Source organism: Pleurodeles waltl, chromosome 11, assembly GCF_031143425.1.
Source record: "Pleurodeles waltl isolate 20211129_DDA chromosome 11, aPleWal1.hap1.20221129, whole genome shotgun sequence".
Lineage (NCBI taxonomy): Eukaryota > Metazoa > Chordata > Amphibia > Caudata > Salamandridae > Pleurodeles > Pleurodeles waltl.
This window is the reverse complement of record NC_090450.1, coordinates 691,518,417-691,543,764: the sequence shown is the minus strand read 5'-3', so window position 1 is coordinate 691,543,764 and position 25,348 is coordinate 691,518,417. Positions and strand designations below refer to the sequence as shown.

The window sequence follows — 25,348 nt, the reverse complement described above, 5'->3', positions numbered from 1 at the left end:
CTTCTGGTCCAACATTTAAAGGTTTGTCCTTCTATTCCTTTATAATTTAGATTATTTTACCGTCAGTGAGTGGATTTTGTTTTTATAGCCCTTCTATCTCAGACTACACCAGTTATTAATGATCCCCTCCCTGGCTAAAGACCCTCGTCATGGATTCAGAGCCTTTAAAAGTCTGTATAGACCTCTACATCGCACCACTGTATGACTGATACACATACTAAGAGTTAGATGATTTCCCTCGGCGAGTACGTGAATAGGTGCAAACAAGTGTTGAACAATACTTTTTAAACAAAGTTGTTGCCCTGTACAGTGGCACTGTTTGGGGTTATTTCTGCATGGGCGACACCTACATGATATCCGAACAGGATCAGGAGTCAAAGGGTACGAAAGTGCATTTGGCCCACTAAAAGAAGCAGACCACCAGACCAGTATCTCATCATGCAGTCAAGAAAAGATTCTGATGGAGAAAGTGGAACCCAGGTTAATTTTTGGGAAAGCCTAGAAAGTGGAACCCACTATTTATACACAAAGTCTTTCACAAACAACCCTTTGTACATCCACAAAAAAGGTGCTGATCATACATTTATATTGCCTTTTCAGGATATAAGCATAATTCAAATTTAATGCAGTAACATACACAGCAAGACAATGATCCAAATGGCAGAATGACAAGTAGAAAGACCTAGGATTGGCAGCTTCTGATTTTTCCTGTGTCAGCAACTACCAGTGAAAGCTTCCAAAGCCAGAGAGGCATTAGCCAACTCTCCGACCACCATAACAGCCATGGTTACCACGAACATATATAAAGATAAGCCAACATTAAAAGGTCACCACACAGGATCAGGGTCTCTCTTAGGTACCAAAAAGAGACGCGAGGGTCATTTCTACAGTTTTAACCCACCCAATAAAGAAAACAACCCAGAAGGCACTGCACAGTTTCAGTTTATGTGATTAAAATGTACATATGAGGCAAGCAAATCACACAGCAAAATGTATTTTATTCATATACAAACTACAAAAAGGATTCCGTTTGTCAATATCCATAAGGGGAGCAGATGTCAATGGGACTCCCTCTCAGAACTGATCCTGCAACCCACTCTGATCTCACTGCAGAAAGTGAAAAAGACAGCAGAATTCTCCCCCTTCACACCTTTGGTTTCTCGTTGGTAATTTCAAGTCCCTCCAGACAAGGAGGCCTTCATTTGAAAAACAATCTCTTCAGCTAGAAATTAACATCTGGAAACTAAACAAAAGTTTGAGTGTTAAGGTTTCACGATTACTCATATCAAGAGATGCTTACACTCCAAAAATAAACTCACCGATAATCCAAAGAAAGGATGTGGCGACCATCAATCTATTTTCTTGCGATGTGCATGTTTGATTCTTCTTTCAAGGAGCTCTAGATCGAGGAAGATGCTGCGTCCCAAGACAGAAGATGCACAGAGTAGCCCACCATACAGAGCACCAGTGAAACCACAGAGGAACACATCCTGGCCTGGGAGGGAAAATGGAAGAGCAAAAAAATGGACAGCTTAAAATGTGATACCTTTTGATCACTATGATCTGTATCTGGCAATGTATATAGAAAGCCAGAAAAACAAGGGGTTACCGAAATTTAGGGACTAGGCTAAAAGTATTCTCATAGTGAGTCCCTGCTGTGGTTGGATAGCTCTGGCGAGGTAACATTAAAGGGGAAAAACCTGTGGGGACGTTGCAGGAAACAATCACAGTCCCAACACGTCTTGCTCAAAAACACAAAACTATCATATCGGACTGGCAAGTGAATGGAGACTGATTCCCCTGGCAACTACTCTCGCAAAATCCCTGCACTGCCTCCCACCTCTAGTATATAAAGAGAGAGAACACAAAGGCTTGACAGAGATCCCAATCCACCTTAAAAACACTCATTTATTCCACATATTCAGGAAGTATGCCAGATTACACATCTTCCAGATAAAGTACAGCATTTTAGGGAGGCTTTCCACACTAATAAAAATACACATTTACTCAGTGTTGAAAAATTAAATATGGCCTTCTTCTTGGTGCCACAGATTATTTTAGTTTAGAATGACAGTCATTTTTTAGATTCTGCCTCAACATGATCAACTTGTGTTTTGAAAATGAATTTTCAGGATTTATCAATAGATTACTAGAGATTAGACCGTGATTCTGATAAATGACATCCTAAAACATTTTCCACATGTGGCAGGTTTTGTCATGTTGAACTAGCTTTCCTGCACCATGTATATGTAGCACCTTTCTGTCCCCAAAGAAAGCCAGAAGGGACATACACATCCACCATCTGCAGCGTAACACCTGCCATTGCTCCTCCTTTCAACCTAGAGAGCCGTCAATCATTCTTCCCATCTGAGCCCAAAGCTGCAGCGACTCCTGGAGCTGATATTCAGCCACATTTTGGGATTAGGAGGTATCATGGGGAATGCTTTGTGCACACACCAAGGGAAGACTGCAGAGAAGGACGGCCTTGCCCTTAAGATTACTTTGAGTTTATGAATATATTTTTTTTACTTCCAGAAAACTGTGGAAGTTAGGGATTGTCATTTCTCGGGACCTGCAATCTGCTACAACAGTCACAGACATTTCTTTTGCATAACTTGAGGCAAGCCAGCTGGTCTTTGTGGCCTAAAGACTGTTTATCATGCAGAAGCGTAGGGTCTGTCCTCTTTTTTTTTTTTTTATGAGCCTGAAGCCACCATCCAACATCCACTATTTGCACCGCTTACAATAAAGACTAACAGCCCCATTTAGAGTTTTGAGGGAACTTAACAGCCTCCAATATTTGGTGGAAACTCTGACTATGAATTACAATTCATCAACTGAATTGCCTCTAATTTCCTAATGTGAAAAAATATGCATTTTCGACTTTCAGGTTTCACTAACATTTTGCTCGTGCCTTCAGCCATTCACACCCACATTTGCATGAAAGTAGAACTTTAATCTTTAATCATGCTTTCATTGGTTTGGTATAAAATGTGTTCAGTAGCTTGTTGGCTAGAAGTGTCTAAATAAGTTGCCTAGTGGTCTTTAAAAGGTTTAAAAATGCTTGCATATCTTTGTTGTTGAAAATACTATACAGAAAATCATGAATCCTGTCAATCACACAAAACATTTTTCATAAATGTGATTGATAATTTTTTATGCCATCTTCAAAATCAAAGTTTTCGCACTGTAGAAGAAAAAAAATCTGCAGCCTTTGGGAGGCACACCATGAGAGGGTCTGACCCCAGGGAAGTACTTAAGGCACCTAAAAGCATATAAACAAAAGACTGAAAAAACGCCAAAACAAACAGAATCAATGGGTTTGTGGAGATAAAATCTTAATGGAAATCGTCATCTTGCTGCCGTAATTTTGTAAGTAACAAAAAAAGGCACCATCCTATTCATTAAAATCACTATTTTCACTAAATTTCACTGAAATTACAAAAAAGAGAACATGGAAGCAAAATGTTTCTTCTTCTGTAAGCAACTGTTTGTAGGGTGCAGTGCTGTAGATTCAGATACATTTTCTGCACCTGCCATCTTGGGTTGGGCTGGGATGTCTGCAAGTTGTTTATCTTTGAATAATTTTTTCAAGTCACAGGATGCACTGACTCCCTTCTTAGTGGACCATGCGCATGGGCACCCACTCCATATTAGATTATTTTTTGGGACAGCAAGAGAACATATATGGAGTGGTGAGTGAGCACTGCATGCAGAGCACCGTGTGCATTGTGTGTGGTAGATAGGTGTTAAAACAAAAGATCAACAACAAACACAAACTTTTGAGGAAAAGGGTGGGTGCCTGCGAATCAACAGCACTACACTCTACAAAAAATGTTTGCAGGGAAACTGACATTTTCCACCCGTAACCTGTGGTTGTAGGTTGACTCTAAAGCAATACCCTCCATAAGCAGTGCTTAGACTGTGGCTCATGCAGATGTCTGTAAGAAAGTTCTCAATACTGTCTGGCCAAGCACAGCCTCCTGGTGAGTTAGGATAACCACACAATGGTGCATGAAAAGGTGGATGGGCTTGACCAAGTATTGATTTACATAGGTCAACTAGCAGGGTATTATTCAAAAAGGCCATGGTTGCACCATTTTTACTGGGATAGTGTGACCCGAGGGTAAGAGGTAGGGAAGGTCCTTTTAACTTTGAGAAAGCAGGTCTTGTTGCACTTGACTATCCGCCTAGCTATTTATGCCAGCCTTTGAGATGGGATTGCCTTTGTGGGCTTTTGCAAAGTGTCTGCAGCTCACTGATGCATCCGAGGGACATTATGGCCATGAGTAAACCCACCTTCCACAAGAGGAAATGTAAAGGACAGGAGTGCAGGAGTTGAAAAGGTGGGACCTAATAGCTTGGTGAGTAATACAGTAAAGTTACATGTAAGACCAGAGGGCACTCTGGGAGGTATTAGCACGGAGGCTCTCCATGAATTCTTTGATGAATGAATCCTGAATAAGGGAAAATGTTCCCTGTTTTGTATGTAGGTGGCAATAGTGGGAAGGGGTAGCTGATGGAAGCTTAAGTGAGGCCTGAATTTTTGTAGGTGCAAGAGGTAGCAAATTATGTACTTGACGGTAGGATTTTGAAGGTGTAGTAGCTTAGGGATGCAACTGTGGAAAAATATTTTCTCCTATGCGGCATAAGAGACCCACAAAGTAGCAAAATCATGCACTCCTGAGGAAGATGGAGATAGCCTAAGAGCTCAGTAGCCAGATCACTAGGTTGTGTTATCTGATGTTTTGTCTCTGATCTAGCCTTAGTTCTGTGTGAGAGGGTATGGCCTGTGCTGGAGTTTCTTGTGGGGGCTGATAAGCATTTTTAGGCATGCCCATTACCAAAGCTGCCTGGCCGAGGTGGGAGCCACAAGGATGAGTGTGAAAGATGTTTTCCCAGTGTATGGAAGGAGTGGGAGAGGAGGAAGCACAGACTATTATACCTGACCAGTTCCTCCTTACAGCATTACCATGTAATGTGGGAGCTGGATACCAAGAGGCAAAATATGGGCATTTGGCATTGTCAATAGTGATGACTTGGTCTCTCTGCGGAGTGTCCCACAGCTGGAAGTAATTCGGTGGGACATGGAGGTAAAGTTCTAACTCATGGACGTGTTGATGCGTCCTGCTGAGCACATTCAATGAAGTCATTGTTTACCTGACGGAGATGTATACAGTGGCGGATGGGTTCCTTGCTAGATTTGTTGCACTAGTGCTGACAGCGGGGGTGAGTGTATGTCACCTTGCTTCTGAAGGTTATACTGGCTGTCATGTTGTCTGTTTTGATTAGAACTTCTTTGAAAGGCCTAAAAAAAAAAAGCTTTGAGAGCTAGATGTATGGCCGGTAGATTTACGCAGTTGGTAGCGACATCCCCTGTATCGTCAGACTGTCTAGATATGGCCCCCAGCCTAGGAGAGAGGCTTCTGCTGCTATGGTCACATGTGGAATGGGGTTTGTGAATGTCTGTGCTGCATTAGATTGTTGCTATTCCTCCAATCCAGAGAGCGATGGGTGCTGGCCTTTAGCAAAACTGGATATACCCAGTGACCCTCCTCTTGTGATCAGTGTGTCAATAAGCACTCCTGCAACAGGAGCATGCAGAGCCTGGCAGGTGGCACTATGGTGATACATAAGTTGATGATTTGAAAAAGACGCAGTAGCTGCTGAAATGCCAACTCTCTGTATTGGTTAGGGTAGGCTTTACCTGTAACTGTGTTCAGAATGGACCCCAGAAGGGCTGGAGTGTAGTGAGCGGAGTGGGCTGCAGGGGCTGGAGGTGGGACTTGGTGGCATTTAAGGTGAATTTCAGGCCGTGAAGCAGAGATTGTAACTTGAATGTGGGCTAGGCATTGCTGTCTGCCTGCACTAGTGATCAGCCAATTGTTACGGAAGGGGAAAACATGAGTGTAACCCCTTATACGGTGAACAGCTACCACCACCAGGCACTTTGTGCACACCATTGGAGCAGTGGTGACCCCAAAAGGAAGAACTTTGAATTGGTAGTGTTAGCCATCTATGACATAGACAAATTAGTGCTGTGGTGGATATTTATGTTACATTAGGCATCCTTGCTCTTTATTTCTTTTGCAACTGCAATCACCACCTTCAATGGTTCCTTTCCATTGACCCAAACTTGTTTTGAATAATTTGCTTCTTAACAAATAACTTGCTGCATTCTGGGACTGGTGGTTTCCTTTGCCCATTATAAATAGGGAGCATTAACCCTCAGAATTGGCTTAAAATCCATGACTGCACATAGTCCTACTGTACATCGGCATGAAGAAAGCCTGTGCTCACTACAATTTGAGGAGTAGATCATTAGAGATCTAAAGAATGGAAGACAACAATAATGTGTAGTGACCCTCCACTCTGTGACGCAGAAGTATGTTATCATGAACAAAAGGAAGTGACATAACCTATAGCGAAATAAAATATGTTTATTCCGCAGCCGCATTAATTCCAGTGGCCCATTATGGAATGGGATGGGAGTGGCAGTGCAATGGTGCCACAATACCAAAATGAAAAGGAAACTAGACAAAAGCAAGAGGCCAACTGCCGCTAAGACAACGAAGAGGGGTCCAGCAAGAAAAAGGATGATGGGTAAGAGTTATGGGCATCATTCTAAAAGGAAACTTCCATCTTTCTCCCTTTGTTGTTTGCCCTGCTCCACCCTCCCACCTTGTTGCTTGTACGACCAGCATCCTGCCTTGTTTCTTACCCCTCCCGCCTTGTGATTGACTCCTCCCATCTTCTTCCCTTGTTGCTTGCCCCCTCGCACCTATAATTTATTGGAGATATTTATCGAGCACGGGCCTATCTTGAGAGGAAGCCAAAGTGCTTACTTAACAAGTAAATGATTGCTATATTTGGAGTTGCAGGATTCATGCAGGAACTTTTACAGTCAGGAGGAATTTCACATGTGTCGAGAGGTTTGGGTTCAGCGATGCAGAGTTCACAGCAGGAAGGATAATTGTGAAAAGACGGAGAGATTTGTTCTAGATCTTATCCAAATCAGCAAAAGGACACTGTCTAATGTGCAGGAGTAGCTCAGTCTACACACTTAGGGTAAACGCAGTGAAGGCCTCTGCTTCTGCGTACATTCTTTTCAGTCTTCTGAATATCAAGCATTTCAATGAAGGCGCTGTAAGGGCCGTAACAATCAGCAGAGTTCCCTCCCATTTGCTTGGGCCCACCTTCACTGCGCAGACAGATCAAAAACCCCTAAGAATGGCAATGTGAACGAAAGGCAACAGCCTGAAGCTGTTTCAGTGATCCATTTACTTGCAAGGACTGTACATTACCATGGATCACAGGGCATGAATGTCACATGGAAATGCTTTTCCAGGCTTTCTCAGACACTTACTCCATAAGATGGCAGAGGACTTTCTGGACAGGAGTGAGCAGTGGCTCATCTCATTCAGGATGTAATATGCTGTGGAGCTGAAGATCTTTGACACATTAAATCAATGCCCCCCATTCCAGATTTTATCAGTTCTGGAGTAGCTTGTGCCCTAGGTCCTCCACAAGGTGCTCAGTCCTATTTGGTAACATGTATGCTCCAATGTGATGCTGCTCTCGCCTGGGTAGCTATGGTTCCCATATCCAGACCCTTACACAATTGAAGGTTGGTGGTAGTCCGTCGATAATTGTGGGATAAGCGACTGTTTCCCTGCACCAGTTAGGGGTTTGCCTATTATTCCCCCAACCATATATTTGTGTGGCATATTTACATGTAAATGAATGGTTGAGTAGAGTGTTCAACTCCGAGGTGTGCCATTAAGAAAGGTGTTGACTTTGTTGATAGTTCTCCCCTCTTTGTTCCCCTGCATGTCCCTGTGGTTCTAATGCTCCCCCCTCTCCTCACTGGCCATTGTAGGTAGGTTGTTTTAGGTTGTCTCTTTAATGCAGCTCAGAAGGATTCTTTAGGTGGTTAGAGTAACTTTGGCACTGTGGACGGGAGGAACAACAACAAAGCAGATGTCAAGAGCACAGCCACTGCTTTCACCTGTAACAAAGAGATGGTCCTATGTCCGTCCCACACATCATGTGGCCAGCTCAGGACGATGACCTGTTGTCTGATCAATTGAGCAATAGGCTTTGATATTCTGAGGGTCACGGAGTTGAAGACCCAGACCAGTCAAGTATTATGGGATGTCATGACAATGTAATGTGAGGCACTGTGTGTGTTACCATCTTCCATACCTCTGTCATTACGCATCAACAGAAGTCAATGGAGCGTTAAGTAATGTTTTAATCTGAAGGTAGGTAAAGCTTATAAATGTATGGGAAAAAAGGTCTTAGAACATTGGTGCATAAATGGAGCAGCACTTTTGCTTGTGCTCCATAGATCCATATTTTCCACACATCAAAACACATACATTTTTATTTCACAACATCCAGATCATGAAACTTCAAAAAACTCTTTGTCCTTGAAGATTTATAGAGAGGATAATCGAATTAAGAAAAAAAATGAAGGATTTGTTTGGTACTATAACCAAATGTCTGAAACCACAAAGGCCCTAGTCCTAATGCCTTGAAAAAGCTCCTGCGCCACCCAATTCACAAAGAAATTAACTGGGGGTTATGGTTAGTTGTTGACAAATGGATTTTGTTTCATTTTATTAACAGAGTGCTTGCACCCAAGCGCTGTGCTGAAGAAACAAAAAAGAGGATTTAAACAGTTCGTAATAAAGAACAAGATAGAAGTGCACACAGAGGATGATTTGGCTATGCCACAAGAGAGAAATAGAAAGTGGCTGGAATGCCGCAAGGAGCAGATGAGATTTCAGAGAGCCACGAAAAATGTGTAGGGAGAAAGAGAATGCAGATGGGGTTGGGGAGTACTGCTGACTATCTATATCCATTTCTGCCACTAAGAATCAAACAAGCAAGAAGCACCAATCCCCACTTACCTGTCAAGTAGAGGTTCTCAATGGGTGTCTTGGCTCTGAGAGCAGCAGTGACTTCCACTGTGAAACGGTCCATGCCATGGTTGGCACCGTACCACTCCCCACGGGAAGCTGCAATGTAATGTTGGTTGGAAAGTGGCGTACCGGTTGAAATGCAGTCTATCTGAAAGATGGATGTAGGAACAAGGGTTAAGGGGCTGCTTCTTTAACACAAAAATATAGCTCTTAGTGTTCTGCTGCTGAGATCTTTAAAGGCAAAAAGAACAGTTTATGAACGGAATACTGAACAATGCAGACATTCATCCCCAGTCACAAAGATCTGGGTTAAATCCATCGTTTTTTTGCCCACTGAGCCACCCCAGTTTGGACCCAGCCATAAGCAAACCAGTTTTGACCCTGTTCCCCATGGGAACAGTCCAGCCCGAGCTGCCAAACCAGGTCCACCCTGGACTGGAAACGAGCATCCTGGGACCAACTTTAGGGTATCAGCCAGGCTGGCTTGAATCCAGTGGCACAGTGAGTACAGGACCCACGTCTGGGCATACCCTTCCCACATAGGGTGACAAAAGCAAAAAGAACAGATGATGGATGGAATGCTGAACAATGCATCATCTGTTCTTTTTGCTTGGCAGTTCAGGCTGGACTGTTCCCATGGGGGAACAGGGTCAATACTGATTTGCATATGGCTGGGTCCAAACTGGGGTGGCATGGTGGAAAAAAAAAAAAAAAAAAAGGATCAAACCCAGATCTTTGTGACTAGGTGTGAATGTTTGCATTGTTCAACATTCCATCCATCATCTGTTCTCTTTGTTCTTTTTGCTGAGATCTTTAAGTCATCTAGATTTCACAGGTTCAAATCGAGACAAGGAAGATTCGGACTTTACCCCGCAAAAGTTGATAAAACAAACAAGGAGAAAATTTAGTTTGTGGAGTGCCCCGTAGAACATGGACATTACTGAGATTAATAAATAGCACAGTTTTCCCTTAAATGTGTGAATTTCAACACATGCTGTGAAAATATCGGCAAAAACTTTAGTTACCATAGTCATAGCAACAAGTTAAATAGAGGAAAAATACACTGGACATTTAAACAAAATGCAGTCTTCCATCCAAACCATTAAAGAGGTTCGAAAGCTTATGACCTAATAAGCAATAATGCTCAGATTGCTTACTGGTAATCTTTAATACTCCAACTCTTCCTTACACTTCCCATTCCGGACTACAAGGAGTGAATGCACCTATTCACTCCTAGTGTCACTATGTGCAAAGCCGTTTCTTCCCTTTCTATTACTCTGAGAGGAGAACCTGTGGAAAAAAAGACAGGAAGCTTGGCTTTTAGAGGAGCAGCAAAAAGATCCACCACAAGGATCCCAACGACTGCAAATCTGGGAGAATACCTGAGTAACTAGAACAAACTCCTGAGCGGATGTGAATTCCCAACTCAACTGATACACCTGATAATTAATCACTCCCTGAATAAGGATGGCTTTCAACCCCAGTATTTTGATTGCTGCCCAGGAGACAAACGAGGAGAGCAAGGTTGTTGAGGGAAGAGGAGCCGGCGCCTAACTGATGATTGATGTATGACATCCCCAACTGGTTGCTGATGCAGACTCCCACAAAGTGACCTCTAAGAGCATTCTAGAAGCAAAGCAGGGCGTTCCAGACTTTCTAATTTTTTTCTAATTTGACAATCTCACACTCTCTGCCACAGTCCAGAGACCCTGAGCTGTGAGATACCCAGCACCGGCCCACAGTCCAAACTGCTGGCATCGGTTGTAAGAATTACTGAGTCCAAATATCAAAGCAGGAAGCCCCTCTCCTGAGAAAAGGGATGCAACCAACAAGAGAGTTCCTGTCTGATCTATGTCAACACCGGAATCTGAGCATTGTAGTCAGCCCCCGGCCAGGATTCAATGAAGCAGAATATGACGGATCACCTGATCGAGGTGAAAACGGGCCCACGGTATGGCCTCCAAAGTTGCTGCTTAAAAACAAAACAAAAGGAGAGACAGGGAAAAGTAACATTTTATCACTGTGGCAGAAATGTTCAGTATGAAAGGTTTGTACAAAAACCTCTGCTTACCATCTGTCCCGTAAGTTGCAACCAAACTTTCGAAGAAGCCTGCCGGACTCAACAGGCCTTGAATGACTCGTCTCAGCTTGCAAACCTGGATTCGAAATGGGCAATTCACCCCTAAACTGTTTGGGAAATTGCCCCTATATGTTCCAGCCTCTGAGAAGGGACTAGGAGAGACTTTCGAGAGATTGACCGTGATCCCTTGAGATTGCAGAAGGCCTGTCACCAGACCCCAAAAAACTTTGTAAAACTCCAGGGGAGATTTTCAGTCGAAATGGGAGTACCTGGAACTGCCAGTGCTGGGACTCCCACGGAAAACACGAGAAACCACTGGGAGGCAGGAGCCATGGGAATATGGAGATATGCATCCTGAAGATCGATCTTCAACAGGAAATCTCCCGGATAACTCAGAGAAATTACCGTCTGCAAGGCGTTCCACTTGAAGTGTCTTGTCTGAATGAAGCTGTTCAGGAAACGCAGGTCTATGATCATCCGATAATTTCCTGAGACCATTGTGACCAGAAACACACAAGACTAACACCTGCAACTTCTCTCCTGAGATAGAACTTTGATTAGGGCCTGTTCAAGTACCAGAGAGGTGATACTTTCGTCTAAGGCCAGTCTCTTTACAATTCTCCAAGGCCACAGAGTCTGAATGAAATAAGATTCCTGAAACTCTGGGGAAACATCTAGATTGTAACCCTGGGAGACAACCTGAAGAACCCAACTCTCAGAAATCCAAGTCTTCCAAACTCTATGGAACTATAAACAACTGCACCCCTACCTACAGGAGAGGGGGGGCACTGACTAGTCAGGAAGGCTGTTTTGAGCCATCCTTATTACGAACTGAAAGGAGGCACTTCCAGGCTAAGAAGCTTTCCTTTGAAACTGTGACGATTCTGTTGGAAATCAGTCCTCCTCCTTCTGGACTGATTAGGACGTCTTTTGCCACCCTCCCATGACCTTGGTTTGTGAAGAAAAGGTTGGACATGCTTCTGGCTTTTGAAAGACTTTTTGGAGGACCTCCTCCAACTCATCTCTAAAAAGCTTACTACCTCCAAATGGCATACATAACAAACAATTATTTTGTGTTGACTGCACTTTACGACCCCGTAAGTGAAAAAGGCGTCTTGCAGCTACCAAACTGGCAGTGGCCATAGCAGAAGCGTGAACAGACTCAAAGGCTATATCTGAATTTTTTTTACCCAGTACCTCCATTCAACTTACTAACTCAGAAAAAGCCTCACCCACTAGAATAGCAGAAGAAAGTACCTGGAAATCTTTGACTAAGGACTGAGACGCATAAACACCATAAATCTCAGATCACAAGGAAAGACTGAGGCCTGCATGAGCTCTCTTCAAACCATCCTCAACCTTCTTGTACCAATGTAAGGGGACACAATGCAGACAGTCTAGTTTGCATGGGTTAAAATCAATAATCCCAAATGCTATCTTTTGTGGTAGTGTTGGTGAGCAGTTTAGGGTTATCAGAGGGTAGTGCTAAGTATTTGTGGAACACACAGTCAATAAATGAGACACACACTTAAGAAGAAACTCAAGACCAATTTAGAAAAATAACATTGATTTTTATCTTATTTTAGACACCAAGATGGTCAAGATAAGGTAAGTACTTTTCGTGGTAGCAATATTTCAACATTTAGAAAAGACAGCTGTCATATTTGATTTGAGGCAATGTCGTAATGTTAACCTGTATGGAAAACATACACTGCATAGAGTCACTTGCAATCAACTCTGGACTGTTCTTCTGGACTTGAGGTTAGTAAGGTCCAAGTTCTCTCAAACACCAGCAGTTTTGGGTTGCCTACCCTGGTGTGTCCAGGTGCAGATGTGCTCCTAGTGGTGGTAGCGTCGGACGCTACAATGTAAAGTCAATGTGAGAAAAGGGCTGTAAGTGGGGTACTGGGTGACCAGTTCGGCTAAATCCGTGACCGGGGAGACAGGGGTGTGGGGCAGTATGTGGTTGAGGGGGACTCAATTCTTGATGGTCCCAGCTCCACAGAGACACAATCAACTCTCTTGGGCCCGGGCTGGGGAACTCTAGTGCAGAGTTGTCTTGTCTGGCGAGTCCCTGGTGTTAGAGGCTCTCACTTCTTGGGACAACCTGCAGAAAGGGGGAAAACAAGGAAGCAGGGCCACTCTCGATGATGGCCTTGGTGATGCGGACGTCTCTCGTTGGTACGTCACTCTTGGCGGCACTGGTGTCTAGCTGGACACTAAATAAGGCTTGGTGCTTGCAAATAGCAGAAGTACATTGGGTACTGGTGCAGGGAGCCTCCGGGCAGGCTCAGCATCTCGAAGACAGGCTAGGTCGATAGGAATGCACTACTGGACACTCAGGATCCTCCACCTGATTAGATGCTCCCTCAGTGGACCCGATGGTCAGCAAAACAGAGAGCCGGCCAGTCATGGGTGGTACCTGCTGGTGCAGGGAATAGGCTCCTCAACTCCAAGGGATATGCTGTCTTGGGGGCGAAGTGCCGGCAGTCCTCCAAGGCTCTGGGTAGATGCACAGCTGCAGGACGAGTTGGGTCTTTGCAATTGTCGAGACAGGAGCAGGCAAGGTTTTGCGACAAGTCCTTAGCCAGTCTACAATTCTTGCATCTTCGGCTCTTCTTTGTCCTTCTCCTTGCAGTCAAGCGAATCTGAAGTCCTGGTGTCTGGGTTACCTAAATACTCAATTTAGGGATGTTTAGGGGACTTTTGGGTAGTGACCAATGGGCTACTCACCCCTGAGGTGACTACACCCCTCTAAATGACCTCTTCCTGTGGGGAGTGGGCATAACCCTGTCCCAGAATTCCTATATACACCTAAACAAGATGGTGGAACCCTTCCTTCTTGGAGCACATCGTGCTGCCCACCTTAGGGTGACTATTCTGGTAGAGCAACACACTTGCCTGGATAGCTAATTTCCCACCTGTCCTGGCGCCAAAGGGGCCTCAGGGCAGGGAATTGCCTCTCCCAGGTCTGTGGGAAGCCGGGGGTAAATATCATAGGTGACAGGGACTTTGAAGTCCCTGGCCTTGGTATGCAGATTTACTAGCCTTCCTGCAGGAGTAGGTGATAATACCTTCCTCTGAGGCAGGCACTGTATTTGGCACCTGAGAGTTGGTCTTTCACCTCCAGGGGGTCACAAACTCAGATGTGCTGGCAAGCTGGTCGATACCAGTCAGCCAGCACATTAGAGGACTAGTAGGTTTCAGGCGGCACCTTTAAGGTGCCTTCGGGCTGCAAGTCATAAGAAATCCAATTCTGGCATCATTATTTATTTATTTATTTATTAAGACCAGGTATTTGATATCAAGCACCATAGGTTTCAGTGAAGCCATTATGTAGCTGGGTAACTCGTAATGACCAGAGCCCAGTATATACCTTACGATGGCTTCCCTGTTCACATGCAATATCTAGTACTCAAAGTAGACATCACAGAGGCATATCTCCTCATGCAGATGTGTCCTCACATAGAATATACTGCACCCTGCCTTGGGGCTTCAAGGCTTGCTGTAGTGGTGACTTACATTTATTATATGTAGTAACTGTAATGGCACACCAATATGTGTGTCACGTCATGTTTTCATTCATGTTTTGCACCACGACACAGCCTGTAGTGGCAGGCTGCATGTAATTTGTATGGGGGTCCCTTAGAGTGACAAAATACAAGCTACAGCCCATAGGGACCTTCTTTAGTACCCATGCCCTAGGTACTGGGGGTACCATTTACTAGCGACCTACAGGGGTGCTAAAGCGCTTGCCAACTGGGTTGCAACTGGGTATTTCGTTTCGGAGGAAAGAACACTGGCACTGAAGCCTGGTTAGCAGGCTTCAGTGCACTGTCAGAGTCAAAAGCCAGCAGATAGCATTTAAAACGGGGCAAACAAGTGGGGGGACAGCTGCAAAGAAGTCCAGTTTCCTACAGTTTACAAGTGAGATTGGCAATCAAGGGATTCAAAGTGAGGACCTGAAGAACATTAGTCTTTCCCTTAAAACAAAGGTTGTAGCCTTCCCATGAACCAAGGCACCGAAACCCTGTCAGGATCTCTCCATTCACACTGTAATTGGGAGTGAATCGCAGGAATGACTGAAAGGTTAGGAACCAAAGGCTGTTGACACTGACAAACCATTCACCACTAGTACTGGGTTGTTCTATGTCTGCCGGAAGCTGAAAGTTGGAAGACAAATATGAAACCACCAGCTCTAGGTCTTCTATCAAAATATATTTCTCTCTAGAAGAAGCACCAGAGGGAAAACCCAGATCTTCCTCATTGTAATCCAGACAGGGTCAGAAGTATACTTAAGAAGATGAAACTGACCAAGCTGAACCAGAAGATGATGCAGGAGACAGCAGTGAAGGTCTGCCCTACTGCCTAATATATGCAGTAGGCAGCTTCTTAACCATATCCTGGAGATGTGGATTGGAAACTGGAGGGGAACGATGTCTAACTCTCCCATCTTAGACCTTCTGAAGAGGTCAGTCAGCAGAAGAATGATGGCTCTTATGAGTATGTTTTCCCCTGGCCAACAGGCAGTGACCAACGTCCTAAAAAAGAAAAAAAAGAAAAGAAAAAATAGTTTAGAATGGCAAGAAGGTCCGAAGGAACTAATCTCAAATGCCTACGAGAAAAAAAAACCAAGACCGTCAGGCACAACATAGCCACCACAGTCAAGCTAAAAAAGAAAGGAAGACGGTGCTACTGTATCCTTCACTGAAGCAGCACAACAAACCTGAAGACAAAAAGCACATTCCCCAGATGAGGGCCAAAAATTAAACTGAATGCTTAAGACAGAGATGCATGTTACAGTTTACATGCATCCCAGCAGCTCTGAACGTACATGCAGTGCCCTAGCAACCACCAATGTTAAGAAGAGGCCCGTCCTGTAAAACAGGGCCTGTCTGGTAAAACTCATGGCAGCCACAACAGAAACAAAGATGTCTCCTAAATGCAGTCGGTGCCCTAGCAGTTGTGTGAAACACAGACTGCTCTCCTCTCACCGCTCATGGCAAAAACAGCATTTTAACTATTATGCAGGAAAAGCATTATCCAACCAGCTAAATGCCAAGGAACCTCACCCAGTGGCCCTATTACAGACACTGTGCGAGAGAAGCCGATTCTAAAGAAGCGCTGTGCCCATGCAGACACTTCTAAAGAGCCACGGCGAGGTCTGCCAAGGAACTGCCCCCTGGCTGCCATATTAAAGAAAACGCAGAGCAAGAGGAGCTGATCTTAAAGACGTATGACGCCCCTGCAGCCGCTCCTTAATAACCACAGCAGCCAAGCACCCACCGAATAAAAGAAGTTAAAAAACACATACCTTCAAATCTTCAATGGAGCGCCTGCAACCCTTCACAGCCCTGCAATAGGTTTCGGCACACAAATAAAATAACAGGAGATTCGGGGGAGAGGGGCTATAGTTTCTGTCATTTTTACCCTTTAATAGAAAGGGAAGAAACAGCTTTGCATATAGTAATACTGGGAGTGAGTGGGCACACTCACTTCACTTGGTCTGGATGGGAAGAGGAACGGAAGAGGAGTCAGTGCAGATAAAGACTAGGCTTTTGTTGTGGGATTGTAGTTATGACATCACCACAGCCACATCTACAATGTGGTCACCATATTAAATAAACTGAATAAAGTGTATTTTTAGAGTTTTACCTCCATTTGCAAGTTTAAAATAAAGATAGAAATAAGAAGAAACTAGAATACGCACTATACTAAATATATAGTTGGTGTCTAATCTGTCAAGGAGGAAAAATTAAGTTAGTGTTTGAAAACTATAAGAAATGAAGACTGCTTTGGTAGATATGAACCATACTAGCCATCATATGATATTCCAGGAAAAGCAGTATTTTGAGACACCCATTGATGACTTAGTCCTGTAACTGTATTGTATGTCGGAATATCATACACAAAATTTCATTTTACATAACTATTGTGCCCTACATATTTTTCACAGAATTATTGTCCCAATGGTCAATAATTTTTGATTATGAACTGTGATTGGGTAATGTAGGCAGCATTTAGAATACAATATTTATGTAAGACAATACTCTGACAACAATATTCAGGTTGCACTCCTTTTACTGACTGATATCTCTCTTCTACCGACAATGCCCTCTTCATCTAAATCTCACCTTCCAGGGACATGCCTCACCCCAAGGAACATCCTTTCTGTAATAAACCACACCTTCCATATGTTCCCATTTTGAAGGGTTTGCACTCTCACAGAGAATGCCCCTTTGTGGGAGTCTGCATCTCACCACATGGACGCAGCCATACTGTGAACTCTAAACCGTGGCAAGATCATATGACCGGATTGGCGGCAGTAAGGGACTGTAAAACAGATCAATCCCGGTGGAATCACAGAACGCCAGAATGGAAAAGGGCAGAAAGAAAACATATTGGAGAGTTTGGGAGGATGGTCAGTGTCAGCAGAGGCACAAGGATTCGACAAACCTTGTAGGTCAGGCCAAATAGAAAGCCCATCAGAGCTACACTTGGAGGTAAAGCTGGAACCTTCGGGTAAGTTTAAGAAGCGACGGTATTGATTGCCAGTTCCTCATAACTGCTTAGTTGTATGGCTGCGCATTCATAGTTTTCCCACCGTTGGTCCCTTTGCCTAAACCTCTGTTTTCCCTATGTCCTTCTTCCTTTGTTCACTTCTGCAGTTTATGCATGTTTGTACTCCTGTGTTGACTGAGCATATCGACCCTGCTGCTGTAACAACTTACCGTCTTCCTCTTTTGGGGTTCCCCGGTCTCACTGTCGTCTTGGCTGAATATCATTTGTACACCTGACTACCATACTCCTGTGTTACGGTACTCAGAATTGTCTGAGGGAGTCCAGCATACCTCAGAAGAGACTTGGTATGTGTAGGGCTTGCGTACTGTATATTCATCAGCATGGCACGTGCTTATCTCTAACTGCTGTCCTTTATCATCCACTTAGGCCAAACAAATATTCTGGTGACGAGTGCAAGCTTGATGACCTCTATGGGATTAGGATCAGATTCCAAAGATTTTATTTCCCAACACTAGCTCCTAACCTATACCATTTCGGGAGAGTTCATGCCCTGACATCAATAGGCAGTGTGTTATAATCTAAGACTTTACTGCTTTTCTTAGCCAAGATATCCTGGAATGTTGTAATGTCGTTGTGAGGCTGGGTTGGCACTTAGAGTGGGCTGAGCAGAAAGGATGCTACTTCTTGTGGGGCATTCTAAATAACCTTTACACTACCATCTACAATGAATCTACAACATGTTTAACTACCAGAACTGGCTATCTGGCTCCTTCGTACCAAATGTTATCTTTAAATTTAGCACTGGTGATCAGGATGTGCATGTCAGAAGAGTGTGTGTGTGTTGGGGTGTAATCCTTCACCAGGAAAAACTTTCAAAACAAATATGGGGGTTATTACAACTTTGGAGGAGGTGTTAATCTGTCGATAAAGTGACAGATATATCACCAGCCGTATTACGAGTTCCATAGGATATAATGAACTCGTAATACGGCTGGTGGTATATCCGTCACTTTTGGGACGGATGAACACCTCCTCCAAAGTTGTAATAACCCCCAGAATGCTTAAAGTCAATGTGGTTTGGAGGGCTCTTGACTTGGGGGAAACATCTTCATATCAAGGGAGGCGAGATACACAAAATCATTGAGAAAGGCTACACTATGCAGCAATTTAGAAGGTGTATCACTTTGAGAGAGCAATCAGCAGCAGTATAAGTCAGTATAATAATTTAAATAATAACTTACACTTGCACAATAGAGAGGAATGTTAGTATGGAATGAGATATATATGAAACATAAGAGGTGCAGTGTGTATGAACTTCGAGAGAGCATGCTTTAAGGTTCATGCCACAACAGAAACAAAATGTCACTAAGTCACTAAGGGGAAATTTGTCTCAAAGGTGAAGCCTGGGTAAAAAAGCCATTGACCCAAAGTTGGATTAATCATTATGAGGCGCACAGCTGTTTTACTGATGCACAAGTTGAATATTTTGAAAGATTGTCCAACTATTTCTGAGCATGTGAATATCTTCTTCACGTGTTTCATGACTGCTCAAGCCCATTCAAAAGTCATTGGTAAAATTATGCGGAGGTGAAACCAGCCAGCTTCGGGCTGAAAACCTTTGCAGTTTCAAGAGAAAACTAGAGCCTGGTAGTGGCAGTGCTTTTCACTGTAGAGTCCACAACAGACTCCTATCTAGCAGGCAAGGAATGCGTGAAGATGAAAATTATCACTCTGAATGAAAGAATATAAAATGATGATAATTGTAATCACCTTTGACTGTTTCGTTGAACAGGATCACTAGAAAAGATGTTTCACTACAACCAGAGTTCACTTGAAAAGCCTACATGCTGTCAAATAAGTTATTCTTACCGACTTTAAATCTCTGCTGAACGGTTACAAAAGATTCTTTTAAAAAAGTTATTTCCAACCATGGTCTTTCCAGAAATATGGCCTGTCATATGTTCGCACTTAGTCTTCCCGATGAGCCCTTCAAATGTTACAGTAATTTATGGTTTTGCTTGTAAACAATTGTCTAAGAAATTGACTCTATTCACCCAATATCTCTCAGTTTACACCTGCATAAGATAGACTGCACCTTATCACAGTTTAAAGTGTATTGCAAGGCCAAGATGGCGGTGGGGTGAGACATAGGTTACAATACCTCTGTGCCCGCCACCTCATAGCTACCGATAGCACGCCTGCCTGCCGCCTGAATCCCACCCGCTCCCAGGGAGTATCAGACAGAGAGTGCTGAGGATATGGAGAAGTTGCCCAGAGAGCAGTGTGGAGCCCGGAATCACCTCTGACACCGGGCGAGCGTGGCTTGTCCTGTTCCATGCGGGCAGAGCTCCGGGCCGCAAGCATTTCATATTCTGGGAGAGCGCCGCCACCCGTACACGTCCCTGGGGCCTGGGCACCTGGCACCCTGCTGATCAGCCAACCGCATTGAGCGAAGAAATGCAGCGGCCCCAGGGATCCATCTCTGAGGTGGTGGTGGCGGCGCACCAGAGTTGCAGCCTTAGCGGAGTGCAGAAAAGTGGAGGCTCCAGTAGCGGACCTCTTTGGAATACCGGCCTGGCCTCCTAGACTTAAATTAGGCCCTACCTGTGGGCGGCCGCGCGGCTTCAGCAAATGGACTAGAAGGTCTGGGGGGGGGGGGGGGGGAAATCAGCTATCAGTGCACACCCGATAGCGCTTCTTCAAAACACTCAAAGCTTGGCAGCTCCCACCGACCACAGCAAGCCGCCAGTGCAGACTGCGCAGTGAAGGGGCCTGACATCTTTGCCTGGACCAGGGCAATCACCCTGCTTCATGTGTCAGAGGGCCCCCCTGCATTCCAGATTGAGACATAACCCGCATAAAACCCACAGCTCTGGGCTTGCCCACACATCCATATCTGCCCTATTATGGAATTAGTGCCCCCGGAAGACAGCACCATGGCCTCACCGCAAATCAAACGGAGCGCTTTTTTGATTGGACAGGGTGAGTGAGGGCCCAATTGTATACCGGAGCTCTCCTTGGCAACACTTGGGAACACTTGGGAACACTTGGGAACCACTCGCTGTGGTTAGTTTGGGCTAAGACAGCAGCACACAGAACATGACAGCCAAAAGCAAGAAGGGCCAGTCCCTACGGGACATGCTGACCAAGCCTATGGGGGCCCCAGAGGTGGGAAATAGAACGAGGGCTGCTCTTTGGGCACAGAGGAGCCAGAGGGCCCGATGACACGCTCCTTCTTACAGGCATTATTAACCTCCCTGGGAGAAGACCTACAAACCGTCAAGAAGGATCTCTCCGCTGACCTTAGGGAGGTGCGCAAAGACCTGGATGAGGTGGGGGGGGGGGGGGGGGAGAGAGTTGCAACACTGGAACCCAAGGATGACAAGAGAAGCAATACAATAGAATGGATGCAGCAGGGAATCCTTCGCCTTCAGAATCAACAAATAGAGATCCAATCCCAGGGTGATGACCTGGAGAACTGCTCCAGATGGAACTATATCCGCATTCGAGGAATCCCTACAGCTGCAGAAGGAACGGACCTAGAATCTTATGTAAAGGACCTCTTCAACTTCCTTCTGGGGGAGACGGTGCCACAAACAATGAAACTTGATCGCTTCCACAGAGTGGGCCTGCTGTGCCGGTCCCTGAGCCCCCCTGCTGATGTCTTAGTATGTGTGCACAACTTTGTCCTAAAAGAAAGTATCCTTCACAGGGCTCGGGAGCTTTACCCATTCCACTTCCGGGACCATACACCCTTATTGTACCGGGACCTAGCCGCCATTATCCTCCAGAAACAAAGAGACTTTCGACCTATTACAGCCCACCTACGTAACACTGAGTTTTCCTACTCATGGGGTCATCCCTTTCGAATAATCTTCTGCCACAATGGAAAACTCAACCAGCTGGGGTCGCTGTGGGAGGCCTGCGAGGTGCTCCGCATAAAGGAACCCGAGAACAGGGGGGCTCCAACAAAGCCTCAGCCACAGGGCCCCACGAAACACCACTGCAAACAGAAATCCCAGAAGCCTCCAGCAGCATTCCGACCAGATCCAGCCGTTATGGTACTTGAGCGAGAAGTGGTCCTGTACACATTGACTGGTGACCCTGAACACGCAGCTACACCTTGAATGGGCCTTTTCACTCAATGACTTTATATGAGCAGGCACGGTATACTAGGATGGGGAGTGAACCACTGAGAAACTGTGTTAGATTCAATCTCGCATCCAGGATGGTGCTCTGGCCAGGTGAGATGGAGACAGTTGGCTCTCCTGGTCCAATGGGGCCACATCTTAAGGACTCTACCATGGCTCATGGTATTATTGGTTGATTTGGCTATGTTGGTCTTGTTTGACCAGGGTGTTTGTGCAAAAGCAGAGAGTAGCACAGGTATAGGATATTAACAATGTCTGGGCAAACAATTTTAGGCTTGCAGGGTCCAGTTTAGGACATCATCACCTAAAGTGGTCCCCATATGCCATTGGATATTAGTCCTGTAATTTATGGACCTGAAAATCCTCAGCCTCAATGTAAGAGGACTTAATAATCCTTCCAAGCGACTGGCGGTCCTTTCCCTTCTGGAGCACTCGGGGGCAGACATCTGCCTCCTCCTGGAGACTCGTCTGCTCTCCGTATTGGAGAAAAATAGACCAGGGAGCATAAATACTAACAATATAACTGTCTTTTCGCACTCTGTCAATAAATGGATAGAGAACAGCTTGGATGAGATTATACCTCTCTCCTCGTCTAATTGTACTCGGCGTAAGAAGTCACCTCTGTGGTACAATGCCAATCTACTGGAGAAAAAAAGAGAGTGTAGGAAATTTGAGAGAAGATGGCGATGTACCAAAAATGAATCCATGAAAAAGGATTATAAAAAGGCGATTCAAGAATATCATCTGGAAATAAAAAAAGCTCAGGCAATATACTATGCAGGAAAAATCGAAGCGTCGGCCAACTCTCCAAAGGAGATTTTTAAGGCCCTAAAAGATCTGATCCATCCTAGAGAGGAAGTAGAAAGTAGAGATTCCCCCCAACAACATGTTGAAGAACTAGCTAATTTTTTCCTGGATAAAATCCAGAATATTTACCTGGCATTTCCTAATATGTCAAATATAGGACAGGAGAGAGTAAATCAGAAGGCCGGGGAGATAATCACTTTTACAAATTTTACCCCTATTAGTCTGGATAGAGTCACCAGTCTAATGAGATTAACAAAATCGGGCTCTCCGCTTGACCCGCCCCCCCCCCCCCCCCAGGTCATATCTTTGGGAATCTCAGTAATAGGGCCTATAATAAAGAATCTTATTAATAACTCTCTGAGGGACGGCATAGTACCTGACCATTGGAAACAAGCCATTGTCAAGCCACTCCTGAAGAAAACTAGCCTGGACCCCAAGATACTAAGTAACTTTAGACCAATTTCATTGTTGCCCTTAATCTCTAAACTGGCTGAGAAACATGTACATTCTCAGTTATCATCTTTCCTAGAAGGAAATAAGGTGATACATCCGACTCAGATGGGTTTCAGGCCTAAGCATGGCACTGAAACTGCCTTGATTGCCATAACAGAAGAAGCAAGGAAAAGGATGGACTTGGGTATGGAAGCCGCGATCATCCTCCTTGACCTAAGTGCCGCTTTTGATACAGTTGATTTGAAAATCCTTTTAGAAAGGGCACAAGAATGTGGGATTGACGGATCTTCGTTAAAGTGGATCCGCTCCTTCCTTTATGGTAGGTCTTTTCAGGTACTTGACAGAGAATGTATCTCTAGGAGCACTTCTAGCAGCTGTGGTGTCCCCCAGGGCTCGGCCTTGAGCCCTCTGCTTTTTAATATATATATGAGGCCATTAGCAGGCATAGTTGAGCCCTTTGGACTGAACATAGTTTCTTATGCCGATGATACGCAGTTGATAGTATCCTTTTCAAACTCCCACGCGGATATGGGACTAGCTTTAGGCCCCTGTATGAAGGCAGTTGCAACCTGGATGGCTGATAGTAAACTAAAGCTAAACGACAATAAAACAGAGGTTATGTTTTTTGTAAATAAAATTCCCCCTTCTAATTCTAGTATATTGGGAGGAATATCTACTCTTCCCCCCCCCTAAAGGCCTGATAAAAAGCCTCGGGATATGGCTTGATCCCCTTCTTTCCATGGCTCAACATGCAAATAAAGTTGCAGGAACGACCTTTGCTTTGCTAAGGACCTTAAGGAAGGTGTTAACCATTCTGCCTTTTACAGCGAGGAGAATGGTCATTCAGGCACTGATTGGGGCCCGGATTGACTATGGAAACGCGCTGTTCATTGGTTCCCCGAAATATGTAATCCAGAGACTACAAAGAGTGCAGAATGCAGCGGCTCGTTTACTACTAAACATTCCTAAACATCATGCAATACGGCCAGGAATTGTCTCTTTACACTGGCTTCCTGTAGCAGAAAGGATTCAATTCAAGACTTTGTGCCATGTTCATAGATCTATATTTGAGAAGGGACCTGAAATGCTGAAAACTCTTGCTCAGGTCTACATTCCAGCTAGGCCTCTTAGATCCTCCTCAGCTAATCTGGCTAAAGTTCCAACTATGAGGAAAGCCAGATGGGGAGGAAGATCGGTAGCCTATCAAGGCGCGCTACTGTGGAATAGCCTTCCTCCCAAGCTGAGAAACAACTCTCAAGAGGTATTGTTTAGGAAAGAATTGAAGACATGGCTATTTAAACTTAAAACTGAATAATTTTGTGTGTTTAAACAGTATATCATCATTATGGCTGTAGAAGCGCTACGAGGCCGTTGGCAGTTGGGCGCTATATAAATCTTTATAACATAAATCTTTATAACATAACAGAATGTTCTCCAGCCATTTCGCCAGACAGCTTTGGTCCTCGGGTCCCTCCAAGAAGGGTGGAGTGGCCATCCTTTTTTCGCAGAGGTTTAACCCCTTGGGTGCCCAGGACATAACGGTTACGTCCTCGTTTGCACCGCTCAGGTGCAGAGGACGTAACTGTTACGTCCTGCTATGGGCCCTCGGGGGAAGCGCTAGCGCTCCCCCGATGGCCATCACCCCCCTCCCATGGGCAGGGATAGAAGGGGAATCGCTTCCCCTTCCACTCCCGCCCCCCAACCCGCCCCAGTGACGTCCGGAAGAGAAATGCAAAAGCATTTCTCTTCTGATTAGGGCTGGGGGAAGGAGAAGCATCAAAGGAAAGGAAAGGCTTTTCTTTAATGTCTCTCGGAGCATGTCTGCAGCCAGATAGTGAAGCGATCGGGCTGCAGAAATGCCCACTAGACACCAGGGATTTGTGTTTGTTTATTACATAGGAGGAGCAGACCTATTGGCAAGGGCCGCTCCCGAGGGGTGCAATTAATTTTTAGGCCTTTTCTGCACCCCTGGGGCAGATTGGCCTATTTTAATTAGCCGATCTGACCCCGGGAAGGGGGGGGGCAGAACCCACTAGACACAAGGGATCTTTTTTTTTTTTTTTTGTTGCATGCAGGGAGCGACACCCTTAGGCAAGGGTTGCTCCCCTGGGGACAATTGTTTTTAAACCTACTAGAAGCCCGGAAATAAAAAAAAAAAAAAAAGAAATAAAAATAAGAATAGTGTGGTGGTGGCTACCAACCAGTGTGGGCATAGTTATTCCCCCACCCCAACTGAAGGGGGTAACAGTCTTTCAGCTCTCCTTCTGCACACTAAAACATCTTATCCCACAGCAAGCAAGAGGACATTTGATTATTTTTGGTTTTGGTTTTACATCTGGGCCACAAGAGCTTGTCTAACTCTCAAAATCCCACTTTGAATAGTGAGGGCTGCACTTTTTGGACTTTAG

At 44.8% G+C, this 25,348-nt stretch overlaps 1 protein-coding gene across 3 annotated transcripts in view; it reads right to left on the bottom strand.

The window, feature by feature from the left end:
* Nucleotides 1-25,348, bottom strand: part of RETSAT (retinol saturase) — a 144,469-nt gene that overhangs the window by 18,155 nt on the left and 100,966 nt on the right. For 2 of the 3 annotated variants that reach the window (XM_069214226.1, XM_069214224.1), the window contains 3 exons: nt 8,916-9,075; nt 1,320-1,495; nt 979-1,243 (listed from right to left, as the gene is read on the bottom strand). In XM_069214226.1, the coding sequence (XP_069070327.1) occupies nt 1,350-1,495; nt 8,916-9,075 (306 nt within the window). In that variant the 3' untranslated portion in view covers nt 979-1,243; nt 1,320-1,349. Of the gene's footprint in view, nt 1-978; nt 1,244-1,319; nt 1,496-8,915; nt 9,076-25,348 lie in introns of those variants that run through there. The other variant, XM_069214225.1, reaches the window with a different exon arrangement.